Below are 15,795 nucleotides of genomic sequence, written 5' to 3'. Positions count from 1 at the left end.
TGTGGGGGGTGGAGCTCCGGTCAAAGAAGGGGAGGGCGGAACCTTGGGCTCGGGCGGGGAAATGGTTCTGCCCGGCGAGGTGTCGGAGTGAGACCCGAAGCGGGCGAGGAGGCGTGGCGCAGGCTCTCCGGTGTAGTAGTTCCTTGCGCTCCCTCCATGTGGCTCTTCTGTTACTGAAGAAAGAAGACCCGCGTCCGCGCTGACAGCTGGAGCCTCTGGGCCGGTACCTCACCCCTGCCCTCGGGATTGAAAGGGACACCGAGAGCTGTATGGTGTGGGCCATCTCCAGCCGCTCGCGTGACCACCGCAGCCGTGGCAGGTGAGGGTCCCGAGACGGAAGAAAAACCGAGACGCGGAACCCGGTCGCCCAGGGTTTGCCGCCGGCCGCCGCCGCCGGGCAGTTGCTTTGTCTCCCGCGGAGCTCTGCGGAGCCGTAGCCACGCGCGCCTCGGAGGGCGGGGACCAGCGCGAAGGGCAGCGTGGAGGAGTGACAGCACCGCCCTGCGGGTCGTCTCGCGTTTTCATTTCTCCTCCTCCATTGCTTCCCTTTTTTCATTTCTTGGGTTTGGGATACCAGAGGGTGTCAGCTGAGCAGGGAACAGCCGAGCTTCTCGCCGGTGCTCCAGGCTGCGGTCTGGCTCCACCAAAGTAGGCGGTCTCGAGTTTGGGGACTTAAACGTGGGTAGAAATGGCTATTTTTGTTTTCATTTTTCCGCCTCTATCCCCCTGCCCATCGCCGCCTCCGCCCTCATTCCCGTGCGCGGCAGCTCTGCGGAGTAAGGACTGAGGACCGCGCCGAATCCGCTGCAGAGGGCTGCATCCTTTGGCGCTTCGAGGAAGCAGGGGCGAGGGCGGCGGCCCTTCGATCTCCGTGACCGGGTTCTCAGCGACTTCCTGGGGGAGTTGCGACCTTTGGAGCCTGCGGGTCACACTCGCCTGGCGTGCTGGGAGGCTTAGCTGGAAGTCAGAAGCATGGCTGACTTTATAGCGCCTTACCATTGGTTGCTCTACGCTGCGATAGCCTTTTGTTTTACTGTTGAAAAATTCTACAATGAAAAATAAAGTTTTTGTTTCGGGCAGATAAAATAATAAGGATAGCTGACCTGAGCTGTGTGCCAAGTGCTTTCCATGTTTCCTCCTACACCCCTCAACAATTCCATGAAGCAGATTATTATCCTCATTTTACAGAAGAAGAAACTGAGGCTGAGAGAGGTCGCATAACTTGCCCTAAGAAACTACTGCTGCTGTTAAACATTTGAACCTGTACGGGAAACCAGGTTTTTCAGACTCCAGCCTCTGCATGCTTGCTTATTATACTACTCTTGTCCTGCCTATATGCTTCATCGCTTCCAGGTTCTTGACTAACATTTGCAATGGCTGAAAGCATTCATTAAAAAAAATTTTTGGGGAGTGTCTAACCAAAGACAGACAAGATCTCTGTCTTTATGGAGCGTCAGTATTGTGATGCAGAATTCAGTACTTCAGAAACCGAAATACTGAACTTACTGTAGCATGGGCTTGTTTAAAGCAAGTGATTAAAGCAACGGTTTTCAACCAGTGTGCCACAAGAATTTTTAAAACATGCAATACCTTTAGTCAGGGGCACTGATCTCCTTTCCCTTAGATTGTCACATAAAAAAAATGACAAGAGCCAACACAACAATAGATGTCCAGTGTGCGTGAATCAAAATTATACCTATTTTTTGTCAGGTCAGCAAAAATTAAAACATTTTTTGGTGTCCGGCAAAATTTTAGTAATTAGTTTATGTGTGCCATGAGATGAAAAAATGGTATGTATTCTGTGCCAGTTAAGTTTAGGTCAGAATCTCTGCCATCATTATAACAACTATATGTAAACAGCTAACATTTACTTTATGTTTACCATATGCTAATTGCTATGGTGTCTGCATTGTCATTTAATCGTCAAAATAATCTCAGATTTATCACCCCATTTTACTGGAATTAGCTATTTGGGAATAGAACTTTCGGAGTTATGCTTTGCAATTCTATCTAGCATAGCATTCAACTCTTCTTAAGAATATTTGATCAAGTAAGTTCTTATATTACTAGTAATCAATAAAATATTTGATATGTAGTTTCATCTTGATAGGTAATTAAGTTTTAATATGACCAAGGGACAAGTACTTGTAAACAGCCTTGAGATATATCACTGATGTGTGTAGTTCTTAAACTGATGTTCATGGGCATCTGTTTATGTGGAGGAGTTTGGATGGCAATCCGTCACATACAGTTGCATGAAGGATTTAGTGCACATGTACTTTTTTTCTAAGAGAATCTATAAATTTTATCAGATTTGCCAGTTTTTTTACTTCTGAAGGTTTAAGGGCTGATATAATCAAATACTGTTTTCACTCTAATCTTGTTTTGTTGATTTATATGAGACCAGAATGCAGAATAGTTATATTCTCTAAAACTATACATATATTTTTGGGGTGTTTTTTTTGTTTTTTTTTTGCAAAATGTACTTTTACAAATTGGGGCCTTTTAAATTTTGATTCAGCTTCCTCAGTTCAGTGCGGCAGGCAACATTAGCTCGCTCTGGCTCTGTTCTAACAGGGAAAAGCAGATGACAAGAGACTGAACTGTAAGTGTATCTGCCTCTATTTCCAACAGACTCATGTTCCACTTGCACACACACACACACACACAATCACAAAAGCTGGGAAAATTTTATTCATCCTTTTAAAGAAAAAGTTAATATAAAATTATAACAACAAAAAAAAGGGAACCTGAACTTTAGTAATAACAGCTGGAACCATCCTCAGCAGCAGTGGGAAAAAGAGATTTAATTTAGTTGATTTTCTGTGGTTATTGATTGTTCACTAGTCTCACAGTGAAGGAGCTGCACATTTTTTTAAAGGGACTGAACAGCTACTGGAGGTTTGGTTCTCCAGGCAACAACCTGACACAAATCAAGGATCTGGGAATCTTCGCACCATCCCAAGATCTAGTAGCACATACTTTTCGAGGATGTGCAATGTTCAATTATAAGTGTGCTTATGTGAGAGTAACACGTTTGTCTCTAAGAGACATTTCATTTTGAAGATATGTGGTATCATCCTCGTGTTGAAAGCACTAGTTCCCCTGTTGAAACTTACTAGGGATCACAGTGGGTTGGACGCAATTTAAAGTTGCTTTTGTTCTCGTAAGAATTTCATGAAGCCTTCTCACCAAGGGTGCTGACGCCGGAATTTCTGGGGGAAAATACAGCTTCTTATTGCAGTTTTCCCAAATGGAGCAGCACATTGTATGGGATGTATGACTTCTGACTGTTGTATACTTTGGATTTCCCAGAGAGTAGGGTTAGTCAGTCAGCCAGATTAAACCTTGAAAATTCTGATGAGTGAGCTTGACCCAGCAGTTATGGACCAGTTCTACATTAAAGATGGTGTTACTGCACAGGATGCCACTCGTTAGAATGGAATTCATGACCTGATACCAGGTTCTGTCATTGATGCCACAATGTTTAATCCTTGTGGGCATTCAATGAATGGCATGGAATCGGATATGGAACTTATTGGACTACTCACATCACTCCAGAACCAGAATTTTCTTACGTTAGCTTTGAAACAAACTTAAGTCGGGCCTACTATGATGACCTGATCAGGAAGTCTTGAGACCAGGAAAGTTTGTGACCATCTTGTTTGTGAACCAGAGTTCTAAGTGGCACACAATGCTTTCTTCTCCCCAGAAGATTGAAGGTTTTAAATGTCTTGATTGTCAGAATGCTACCTTCAATGATTACAACCTTGTTTTTACCAGTTTTGCTAAGAAGCAGTAACAACAGCAGAGTTAAGAAAAATGGAGAAAAAAAATGCAAAAAGAGAACACACATAGAAGAAGGTGGTGCTGCTTTTTAGATATTGATACCAGGGGCCATGCTTTCCATAGCCACCACCTTGTAGTTGCAGAAAGCCCTAGACTCAATGATAGTGTAATCATTTTGAATTGAATACTTTTTATATCAAGGAGTTAGATATCTTGCATGAATGTTCTCTCCTGTGTTTAAGTATCCTATGCCACCCTTGCTGTGAAATTGAAGTGCATGTAGAAAAAAACGTTTACTATATGAAACTTTATAACACTTGTGATAATTCAGTTTGGTTTATGCACAATGTAATATTTCTCCAAGTATCATCCAAAATTCCCCGAACACATGGCTTTCACCCCCCTAGGTGCTGGCCTCAGCCTAATCATTTGGGACTATTCTATTAAATTGCTGCCAGGATATTATGTCCAGATACCTCCAAATTCTAGAACATATTCTCTACTGATGTTGCTGAAACCAAATTCTACTTTATACAGATTTTTTTTGCAACAGCAATTAAAGGTTTTCTTCCACGAGTTGAGTCCTCTTAAGAAAGTAATTGCAGTTATCCATTTTGTGTATTATTATTTTAACATTATTGCTTCCTGCACTTGTATTCCTTTACTTGATTTAGTTCCCCACCATGGTGTCTCCCCTTCCAGCCCCACCCCAATAAAGTGATACACTGTTTTAAAAAGAATTGATTTAATGTAATTTCAGACTGATGGATAGGGGTCAATGTTTATTAAACCTCATTACCTTTTATCTGTTGTTTTTCATTCAGATATTACTGAACTATATGCAGAGGAATTTAGCTTTTAATGTAATTTTGTTACAATTTAAATATTTTTTTCCTAATTTGTTAGGTAATTTTGCACTTGAGGATTTTAGTGTTTAGTCTTTTTGTTATTTTGTATCAGTTTGTCCAGTTACAAAGTTGTATATTGAAGATCTGAGTCTTAATTTCTTAATTTTATGGAAGAAAATATCTTTTCAAGTTATTGGTACAGATTTTATAAGCGTCATTTAAAATTATTTTTTTCATTGTATTTTAGGTAAAAGGATTGCTGAATCATCTCACTGAAGCAATAGCCTCACTATCTTTGTTTTCTAAACTGCATCAACAATGAAGCAATGATATCTGAGAACAAAAGAACATTTGCCAGCTAAGTGTCATCACAATTCAAGTGACTGTATAAGCAGAAATAAGCTGCAACAGACCTATGTGTCAGCTGGTATAAAGAGAATGCATTCTTGTGATGCTATTTATGTAGAAGCAGTTTTAATATAGCACATTTAAATTATAACCTATACCAAATGAAATAAAAATGAGCGGATCCGCCAGATTCTTTGTTGGGCCTGAAGATACAGAAATCAACCCTGGTAATTATCGACATTTCTTCCACCATGCAGATGAAGATGAGGAGGAGGAGGATGAGACTGTAAGTTGTTTGTTTTTGGGTGAGAAAAGACCAATATAGGATAGATTTTTTACTGGTCATTGTTAAGGTGAATTAGTCTTTTATCTGAAATTGTGAAGACTTTTTCATATAGAAATTTGTTGGGAATATTTTAAACTGAAAAAGTGTATTTTATGAGCGACATTGAATTTATGGTGTGTCAAGAAATACAATTAGGGCTCAGACTTTTAAATTACTTAATGATTCCTATTATAGTGTCATTCAGTGATATGCCTAGCACAACAAAGGATTAGGTTGAAAAAGTGGCATAAATCAAAAGGGTTTGTATGTAGAAATATATAACCAATACATCAAGTTAAAGAAGGAAATAATTTCAAAGGTACCAAAGTAGGACTACTTAACCAGCTTAAGTTTGTCATGTTATCAACACAGGTGGTGGTTGACCATAAGATATCCCTATTTATTAACTAATCAGAATTAAATAAATTGTGTGGCTAGAAGGAGAGGCTACCTTACATATCTACAGATTGTGTGTGCATGTGGGTTTAAGTATGTATAAGCGTGAGCAAGTTCTGTTCTCTTATCTATTAGAATGTTTATCCATGTTGAATCTTGAGGAATGTACATCCATGTTGGATCTTGAGGACAAATTTATTATGTTTGTTTTGCTATAGTTCCATTAGTTCAATATTATTCTTGTCATTGTTTTCTCTTTACAACTTGAGATTGCTTAACTCTGAGAACTGATTTAAAATACAAACTTATGTTTGTGTTTCTTATATTTCTAATTGAAAAAATAATTTTGTCTTAAAACAAAAACCTGTTATACTTTGTAAAAGCAGTAAAAACAGACCAAAATAGTTGTTAAATGACTCTTTAAATTCTTTCACAGTGCAGTTACACATATCTAAAATGCAAATCAGACTGTCACTCATTTAAAACCTATCCCACCACCCACCTCACTCCAGAAAAAAAAGATTTTCAAGCTTTTCTTGCCCGCCAAAACTTCTTCCTCTGAAGTTTTATCTACAAGGTCAGTAAATAAAACATAAAAACAGCTTCTCTGGCTGACTTAGACTGGAAAGAACTATTGACTCAGCTTCTACTGCACTTAACCCTTTCTCTATCGAGTTCTGAACACACTGTGAACACCACTGGTAGATCAAGTCTAGTCTTACACATAAGGACTTTTTTTTTCAACTGTATCTAGACCTGTACTGTCTCTCATGCCTTTTACCTTTTATGTTTTAGCAATATCAAAGGTACCACGTATTCCATGTTTTATCATGCCTTTTTGCTGTTGTATGCACTCCTTTGTCTCTATGAGATGCCTTTATTTGGGGGTGCATTGTGAACAGTTTTTCATTCTTCGAAACAATGCTCAGATTTCATATTCACTCTTGCCCTTTTTCCCCATGAGAAAATTGAACACTTCTTCCTTGATACTATTTCTGTAACTTGACATATATACTTTTATTTCATGTATCATAATATACTATATTATTACTCTGTCCCCCATTAGACTCAAAGAACTTTGAGGACAGGTAGTTTTTATATGTCTAACTCTTCAGTGCTTAATATACAGTTCTTGGACTATTCGAACTAATTAAATTGTTTATATTCATGATGTGTAGTTGTCATTTTGAGGAGCTTGATATGATTTATTTGACCTATAAATTGTTAAAACATTTTGTTTCAGATTATTCTTCTGTTAAAATTTCAAAGAATTTCATTTAGACATTAAATCTAACTAAATAATTTAGACCTGTTTTAAAAATTATTTTCATTCTTCTAAGATTTTACCTAATAGGAAAATTCTGTTATTTTTTCTTAATATAGGTTTATTTGTACATTTTAAACTGTAATGTTTTCAGTTCATCTTAGGCAATGATCAGCTATTCATTAAATAGATCTACAATAAGCAAATAAAACTTAGATCTACAATAAGCAAATAAAACTTAGATCTACAATAAGCAAATAAAAATTAGCTTTTAATTTTTTAAACTGTAAAGCAGTATGCAATATTAGGTGGAGCACTTTTGTTGTCTACGAAATCTACTTTAGGAACATCATAATGAACTATGCCGAAGCTTTTCATCAGGAAAAAATTGAATAAGGGGACATTAAAGTGGATGATCACAGTGAGAAAGACAGCAGATACCAGGGAAGTTAGGATTTACAATCAAATCCAATACCAATTTGAATTTTATATGAATTAGAGCAATGAAGAAATATAATTCTAGGCTAAAAATACCAATTTAATTCTGATGTTATCCAGTTTTATTTTTAGAGTCTAATAAAACTTTTGAGCTCTAGTATAATTTGAGCCCAGATTATAATGTCATATGAAATATATAAAATGGAAGAGAGAGAAGAATTTCAATGAAAAACTGGATACAGCTTTCTTTATATATTTGATAAAACTCTAAGCACCTGAATGCAAAGGCCTCAATGAATCTTGAGTAATTTTATAAATCTGTGAGCTACTCATAAGTTATTATTTTCATTTTCTGCTTTTTTAGTTACAGGCCAAATCATGGCCTTTGAACTGTAGCAGTGGTGCCAGAGAGGAACAATACGATTAAATAGGAATATTAGAGTGTGATGATTGGGGTGTCAAAGAGCATTGACACTGCTTAGCAGTGTGGCCTTCTCTAAAATTTCCTTCTAATTTGTCATAGTTGACCAACTAATATTCATACTTAATCTACAAAAATAGTTTAATACTGTGTAGCTTTGTAGTCAGAACAACATCATATTTTAGTCAAGAGAATTCTTTATTGCACTCCCATTGGCCTTTTATTTGGATTAGATAGGGTTTGTCTTTTATTTGCCCCTTTGTGGGGTGAAGAAGGTAAATATTAGGGACAATTAAAGGAGAATTTGTTTAAGTTTAAAATTTGAAAGAAACTAGTAACAATGTTCTGAAAGTTTATTTTAAATTTTTTTGCAGAGCTTTGTAGAAAACTATTATTTTGTTAATATGTGTTATGACAATGATATAATTTTGAAAAATGCCTTTTTTGGTTAATGTGTCATTTTTTATTAATTCATCACAAGCCTCATCTACTTCTGAGAAAGATTTAAGATAGCTGTACTTTGGAGTTTTTATTAAGTCAACCTGATTTTTTTGTTTCTTTTCTGTTTTAGCCACCGGAAAGGCAGATTGTGGTTGGAATATGTTCCATGGCAAAGAAATCCAAATCAAAACCAATGAAGGAAATTCTTGAAAGGATCTCCTTATTTAAATATATTACAGTAATAGTATTTGAAGAGGAAGTTATTTTGAATGAACCAGTGGAAAACTGGCCTTTATGTGATTGTCTTATTTCTTTCCATTCTAAAGGTATTAAAGAATGGGGATGGAAACCCCCTTTTATCATCTCTGATTGTAAAACTAATACATGTTAATTGTAGAATATTAGATAAATTAGAAAAATAAAATTAAACTTATCTACTCTCACAGATAAGTGATATAAACATTTTTACATATTTCTTTCCAGCCTTTTTTTGTGTGTGTATTTTTAGAAATATATTTAGTATTATAGTGTATATGTAATTTTATGTTTAACTTTTTCACTAGTTATATCAGAAGTTTTTTTTTCTCCATATCATTCTTTAAAAACCTGATTTTTAATTCTTTTCTAGTGTGTCATTGTGTGGAAGTACAATAGCATATTTAACCAATATCCTAACAATTACATGGTTTCCAGTGTTCACTATTAAAAGTAAGGTTTTGATGAAGTCCTCTAAGTTTTTTAGGATAAATTTTTGAATTATTTAACATTTTAATCCCTTATGCTTTCGCCAGATAGGAAATGATCTGTTATTTCTCATATATATATATATTCATACTTTATTTCTTAAGAACTTAAAATTTTAATATTAGGTTTTACTTCTATAAATCAAACTGAAATATCATTAAGCTTAAGTTTTACTTCTTAGTAAAGTAGTTCTTCATGATAAGTCTAATAAGCAAAATTATTGTTAAATGTATGTCTGAAAATTTATAACCTAAGACTGTGAATTAAGTGAATTTCTCACTAAGAATTATAGGAGATATGTACTCACTTATAATATATTTATAATATATGCTTCTTGTTACCAAATATGTAGTCCCCAGCTGTATTAAACTCTCACTTTAGTTAGTGTTCAAGAAGCATCTCCTTCAGCAAGATGGAGATGGACCATGGTTCAGACCTTTTGTGCTTCCACAGCCTATATTGATTTTTATTCTAGAGAAGCCAAGGCCCTGGTCTCCTTTATAAACTGAAGTACATCATTTCAGAGAACCTTAAAATTTGCTTATCCCTGAGGGTAAGGTGTTCTTCTCCTACTACCACATGGTTCTTTCTACAAAACCTATTTGCCTATAAAAAGTAGGTGCTATCTAAGGTCATATCCCATATGCTGTCTTTTGGTGAGGAAAAAGTTCCTCTTAACAACAACAAAAGCAGGGGGTTGACTGTTGCTCAATTCTGTTAGGAGCCTTCAAATTAGAGACATTGAGACATCTTTACAAGTGAAGAATTCTGAGAGTCTCCATAAAAGGGTTTGTAACTTGTGGTCATGTGATTCTTGGTATAGAGTATTTCTATTTAAATTTTAAAAACTAAGAGTAATTTTGGAATAAATCTTCCTTAATTGACTGTAGCATTTTGTTTTATTTTTACCTTCCGTATGCTTTAATACTTCTTTCCTACAGGTCTTCACGGGTATAATATAGTTAATGCTAAAGTTATGCATGCTTGCTGATTTTTACCCATTTCCTTAGATAAAATATCCATTAAAATATTGTCACTTAAGAAATAATAACAGTTAACATTTATTGAGTACTTGCTGTGCCAGGTATTGTTTTAAGTATTTTATATACACTTTTATTTAATTCCTCAGAAACCCTACTAGGTAAGACTGGTGTAATACCCATTTACAGCCAGGAATCAGAGGCCTAGAGATGTTTTAAAAAATTTTTGCCCAAGATCACATAGCTAGTGAAAGGTGGAACCAGGATTTGAACCCCAGTTTATGCTCTTAACCTCAAAGTAGACTGCCTCTCTTAATAATGTGAATTGATGGATAAAATTATAGGCTTCTACTGTCAATACAAAGAGTGACATATAATCATTAAAACTTTTTAGATTTTTAAAGACTATATTTGCCATTTGATTTGTTTTCAATATAATTAGTTATTCCAGTCTAGAAAGTTTAGGGAGTTAATAGCTGATATTTTAACACTGACCTAGTAGTAGCAGCAAGTGTTATTCTGCTCTTGTATTTTATATTTTGAGCATATATCTGTTGCTTGTGAATTAATTTTTGTTTTGCTGCTATTTTTAAAGATGTATATGTTCTTTGAACTGTCAGCTAATTTATATATATATATATATATATATATATATATATATAAGCATCAAAATATTTTAAGTGAGAAGAGGAATCATGTATATATTTTTTAAAAAAATCACCAGGTGACTGTGATATTCTTATTTATATAGAGATTTCTATTTGTTTATGAGGTAATCTTACCTTTATCAGGTGACTTTAAATAATCAAGCAGTGACTAACATGTCAGTGTTCTAAATTTGGTTATATAATCACTGTCTTGCTATGCCTTATCAATCAAATTAACTACGAAAAAATAAAGTTTATTTAATAGTACATGTCAAATCAAGTTTTATGTGTTTATTATTCCACACCTATAAAGAAAGTAGTAATATGCATAATGAAATTCAACTTTGATGGGAAGTGGCTTAAATTTAAGTCAATAAAGTTATAGATCTCAGCTTATCTTAACATTGTACAGAATATGTTAATGATATGTGTTCTTAGGATTTCCACTGGACAAAGCAGTTGCCTATGCAAAACTCAGGAATCCATTTGTAATCAATGACTTGAATATGCAGTATCTCATACAAGATAGGTGAGTGAGTGGTGAAGTTGGTTGAATTAAGGGAAGGAAAATTAACTTCAATTTAGTATCTACTGTAAGCAGACATGGGATCAGGTGTTTTCATATACTTTAATTTGTGGTATCCTTGAAATAATACTTGGAAGTAGGTATTCATACCCAGTTTTATGGATGAAGAAACTTGAGATCTAAGCATATCAATACGGTAAATTTGCCTAAAGTTACTAGTTCCACAAGTAGTGGGGCAAGGACTTATACCAGGTTTGTTTAATTTCCAAAGCCTACCAAACCATTGAAAATGATGAACAATTACTTAAACATGTGACTGATGAGGAAATTAGGGCTTTACTCATTATAATTAGATTATTTTTAATGGTAAAGTATAACCATTTGAAAAACATTTCACTATATATCTTAAAATTTAACAGGCCAAAAGCATGGATTTCTAAGAGAAATGGTAAAATATGAATGTATTTCATTTAATTGATATTTTAGTCTAAAGGCTACCCTTATAATTTTACTAGCATTCTGTTTTCTTTTGTGTTAGCATTACAATATAAGATTATATATATGAAAGGGTTTTATAAAGTATATGACCCTATAGTTTATTTGTTTTTCTATTTTTGTTTTTTACTATTCTTTCAGATAGTAACATTATTAATATCTAAAATTTTTAAACATTTTTCTTAGGTTTACATATTAATGCATGTTTATGTATTATAAATATATGTACATATACAAATGCATATTCATTTTTAAAAGTTTGGAAAACAGAAGCATAAAGAAAGACATTTAACCCTACCACTACATCTACCATATTTGTTCATATAGAAAGTGATATATACCGACACTCATATTTTACAAAATTAGGATCACTGTTCTCTTGTACTGTAAACATTTTCCCATGTTATTAAATTTATGTAGAGTGTAAAGATTTAATGGTTCGGTAATATTCTGTCATTGCAATGTAGCAACTTTAACCATTTCTTTTTATACATTTACATTCTTAATTTAAAAGTTAGTATTTTAATATGCCACATAATGTATTATGCATACATTTTTTGTTCTAATTGCTGAATACATTTTTTAATATTTTAAATGACATTTCTTTATTTAAAAAATAAAGAGACTTAATATACATTTCTTTTTTAGTGGTAGAACAGTAATAATATACTTATGAAGAGTACAATGATATACTCATGAAACAACTATAAAACAATAAGGATGTTTGTTTTCCTTTTTCTTCAGGAGAGAAGTATATAGTATTCTTCAGGCTGAAGGTATTTTACTTCCTCGTTATGCAATTTTGAACCGTGATCCAAATAATCCCAAAGGTAAAAGTAAGAAATTTTAAACAAGCTATCTTCTATCTTTCAACATATTTTGAAGAACTATAGTTCCTAAAGCCATATATCATGTGTTGGTATATGTTGTTTGCATAAGTGTTTTAAAGTAAAATCAAATTAGTACTTTAATTTTTCTTGCTATTATGTTTGATTTATAGAATGCAGCCTGATTGAAGGGGAAGATCATGTAGAAGTAAATGGGGAAGTTTTTCAAAAGCCATTTGTAGAGAAGCCAGTTAGTGCAGAAGATCACAATGTTTACATTTATTATCCAACATCTGCTGGTGGTGGAAGTCAAAGACTTTTTCGAAAGGTAAACCTTTGTTATCCTAGTGAAGACTGTTCTTTATACATTGTTGTATAAATTTTACTAAAAGTAATCAATTATTTGTTAAAACTATGATTAAGAATGTATCATTTAGATATAAATTATTAAAACTAATATACTATGTTAGAAAAACAAGGCATCATTTTAGTTAATGTTGCTTATGCAAAATTTCTACCTACAGAATGTCAAGAAGTTGCTTGCTTTCTTTCTACCTTTCATTTACATATCTGTCATATGAAAAATTTCGGTAAATATCAGCAGTATTTTAGAAAATATCAGCAGCCCCAAAATGGATAGTTCATAGAAAAAGTAATACAAATAAGTTTTATATACCTGCGAGTATGCTCAAAATTGCACCCATAATAAAATAAATGCAAGTCAGTAATAAAAGATAATGATATTGAGTTACTTTGTATTGGCAAAGATAAAAAAAGATGGAAGTAGTTGGAAAACAAGCCCACATACACATAAATAGTCATGGATGTGCAAAGTAAAGACACAATGATACTATTTTATATCCACTAGGGTGGCAAATATTAAAAAGTCTAACAAAATCAAGTATAGACAAGCATGTAGAGTAGTGGGAACTCACATACATTGCTGGAGAGATAAGATTTTGACGTTAGTTTTGTAAGTTGAATATGGGCATAGTCTCACCTAGCAATTCCATTTCTAATATATATTTTAGAAACACTCTTGCACACATGTGCCAGAGAGACAGTTTGAAGAATGTTTAAAGTAATGTTGTTCTAGTAGGAAAAGCTTTGAAACAACTCAAATACACATTGATAGGAGAATGAATAAATTACAGTATATTTATATGGTGAAAAATTCTGTAGTAGTAAAAATGAATGAACTAGAGTTACATGCAACAACATGGTTGGATCTTAGAAACATTATTCTTAGGGTTCATTGTATTTTTTAATGCTGTTTAACTTACATGTAAATTACAAATGCAGCAGAAAATATAGTATCAGCTGCACAGTGTTGTTAAATATTTGTGGATTAAAACAAATTATTTTTGTCTAAGATGGAAATAGATGCTAAAGGGTTATATTATAAAAATGAGGAGGAGAATTTAGTTTTTATGCTGATGGACATATTTTGTTTTCAGATTGGCAGTAGAAGTAGTGTTTATTCCCCAGAAAGCAATGTACGAAAAACGGGCTCATATATATATGAAGAGTTTATGCCCACAGATGGTACTGATGTTAAGGTAGGGTTGATTAAAGTATATTTTAATTTTGTATTTAGAGTTTACCAGTGATATCATAAAATAGAGCACCCTTTAATTAGCAATGTCTATTCTTTATCTGTTTTGTACTGTGAAAGCCTTTGGAAGTCTGAAGCCTATAGACCCTTTTAAAAAATAAATTTTATAGAATAATGTTTTTAAATGCTTAAAATAAAACATATAAGATTAAAAAATGAGATAAATTTTATTGAAATAAAATTTTTAAAAACCAACTTTGTGATATAATAATATGTAAGCTTCTTTAAAAGGACATTAAGTAATAAAATATAGTGGGTCTAATAGCCATCACTGATCAGCGTAAATGATGTTTTGAGATATGCAACAACTGTAATGTGTTATAAAAATGTGTGATTTCTGCTGGCAAAGATAAAATTATAGACAAATCTAAATTGCTTTACTTTTTGTCAGTCTGTCTAACCAGAGTGTTCTTTATTAAATCTGATCATGAACCTCTCCTTAAAAATTCTCTTGTGGATCCTCATTGACCATAGGATAATTATCAGGTTCATAAAACTGGCATACAAGATATTTATTTCATAGTTTGTCTGCTGTCGGTCCTATGAACCTTATTTCTTAGGGTATAAACCAGACCAAATAACTTACTCTTACCTGAATACCTTGTGCTATTTCTTGCCTCTGCCCTCTATCTGTGTTTACCTTTGCTTAGAATGCCGTTCCCTCTCTTGTCTGCCTTCAAATTTATGCTCTCCCTCACTTTCCCCCTTTTTTAAATCATCTTTGGCAGTTACTTCTATAATGCTTTTTTGTTATTTGTATCTCTCTTTTTGTTAAACTAAAATATTTTAAGAAAAATCACATCATTTACATCCCCGTATTCCCTCATAATGCTCAGTATAATTTTTTTCTAGAGAATTGAACTTCACTTTACAAGTTTTGCCATATAATTAATTATTTATAACCTCTTCCAACATATTAAAAAAATTGACATGTAAATAAAAAGATGTGTGAAAGCCTAATCTGGAGACAAATATTTTTTATATTTTAATAAAATATATACTTTAACATTCATGAAAGGTTTATACAGTGGGTCCAGATTATGCCCATGCTGAAGCTCGAAAATCTCCAGCACTTGATGGCAAGGTGGAACGAGACAGTGAAGGAAAAGAAGTAAGATACCCTGTTATTCTCAATGCACGAGAAAAATTAATTGCTTGGAAAGTTTGCCTTGCATTTAAGGTAAGATGTTATACAGCCCATATAGACCTATGTAAAAGGAATTCTAATTTTATTTTATTTTTTTAGTAAAATAACTGTTGTTTGGGCTTATAATTGGAGAATAAGCGGAGAAAAAAGAAGTGATATATCTGAACAATTTATGTACTCTTCAAGGGATTCTTGTAGTGCCAAAAAATAAAAATACATAATAAATGAAGGCCTTTGTTTTTCTGTATTTCTGTATTACATAAAAGGGAACTTTGTCAGTTTATTCAGAAATTAAAATTATGGGGAAAAAACCTCAAAACACTAGAGTTAACCAGTGTTTAGGGTTATTATTTAACATACTAAAAACAAAATAGGTTGTAAGTGTTATTTACTCATAGAATTGATAATTTTTGTTGTTGTCGAGTAACAGAGGTCCTCAGTATTCTAGCCTTGACAACCAATCTGTTAGCCTATTGTATCTAATAAAGTATGTTCATGAAAGCGATACAAATATATTTCTTAAAGAAAACTTTTTACTTCCAAT

At 33.5% G+C, this 15,795-nt stretch overlaps 1 protein-coding gene and 1 pseudogene across 19 annotated transcripts in view; both read left to right on the top strand.

Moving 5' to 3' along the window:
* The first annotated feature begins 58 nt into the window (after window positions 1–58).
* Window positions 59–15,795, top strand: part of PPIP5K2 (diphosphoinositol pentakisphosphate kinase 2) — an 80,049-nt gene continuing 64,312 nt past the window's right edge. For 4 of the 18 annotated variants that reach the window (XM_079787091.1, XM_079787090.1, XM_079787086.1 and 1 more), the window contains exons 1-8: window positions 64–319; window positions 4,885–5,271; window positions 8,401–8,596; window positions 11,080–11,170; window positions 12,407–12,492; window positions 12,663–12,817; window positions 13,947–14,048; window positions 15,123–15,284. In XM_079787091.1, coding sequence (XP_079643217.1) covers window positions 5,158–5,271; window positions 8,401–8,596; window positions 11,080–11,170; window positions 12,407–12,492; window positions 12,663–12,817; window positions 13,947–14,048; window positions 15,123–15,284 — 906 coding nt within the window. In that variant the 5' untranslated portion in view covers window positions 64–319; window positions 4,885–5,157. Of the gene's footprint in view, window positions 320–4,884; window positions 5,272–8,400; window positions 8,597–11,079; window positions 11,171–12,406; window positions 12,493–12,662; window positions 12,818–13,946; window positions 14,049–15,122; window positions 15,285–15,795 lie in introns of all 18 variants that reach the window. The other 14 variants (XM_079787102.1, XM_079787096.1, XM_079787094.1 and 11 more) reach the window with 7 other exon arrangements.
* On the top strand, window positions 3,178–3,817 carry LOC307108928 (S-adenosylmethionine decarboxylase proenzyme-like; annotated as a pseudogene). The gene has a single exon. The product of its transcript is annotated as an S-adenosylmethionine decarboxylase proenzyme-like (transcript).

Source organism: Cnephaeus nilssonii, assembly GCF_951640355.1.
Source record: "Cnephaeus nilssonii genome assembly, chromosome: 2".
NCBI classification, from domain to species: domain Eukaryota; kingdom Metazoa; phylum Chordata; class Mammalia; order Chiroptera; family Vespertilionidae; genus Cnephaeus; species Cnephaeus nilssonii.
The sequence above is the reverse complement of the archived record's forward strand: the minus strand, read 5'-3'. Positions and strand labels throughout refer to the sequence as shown.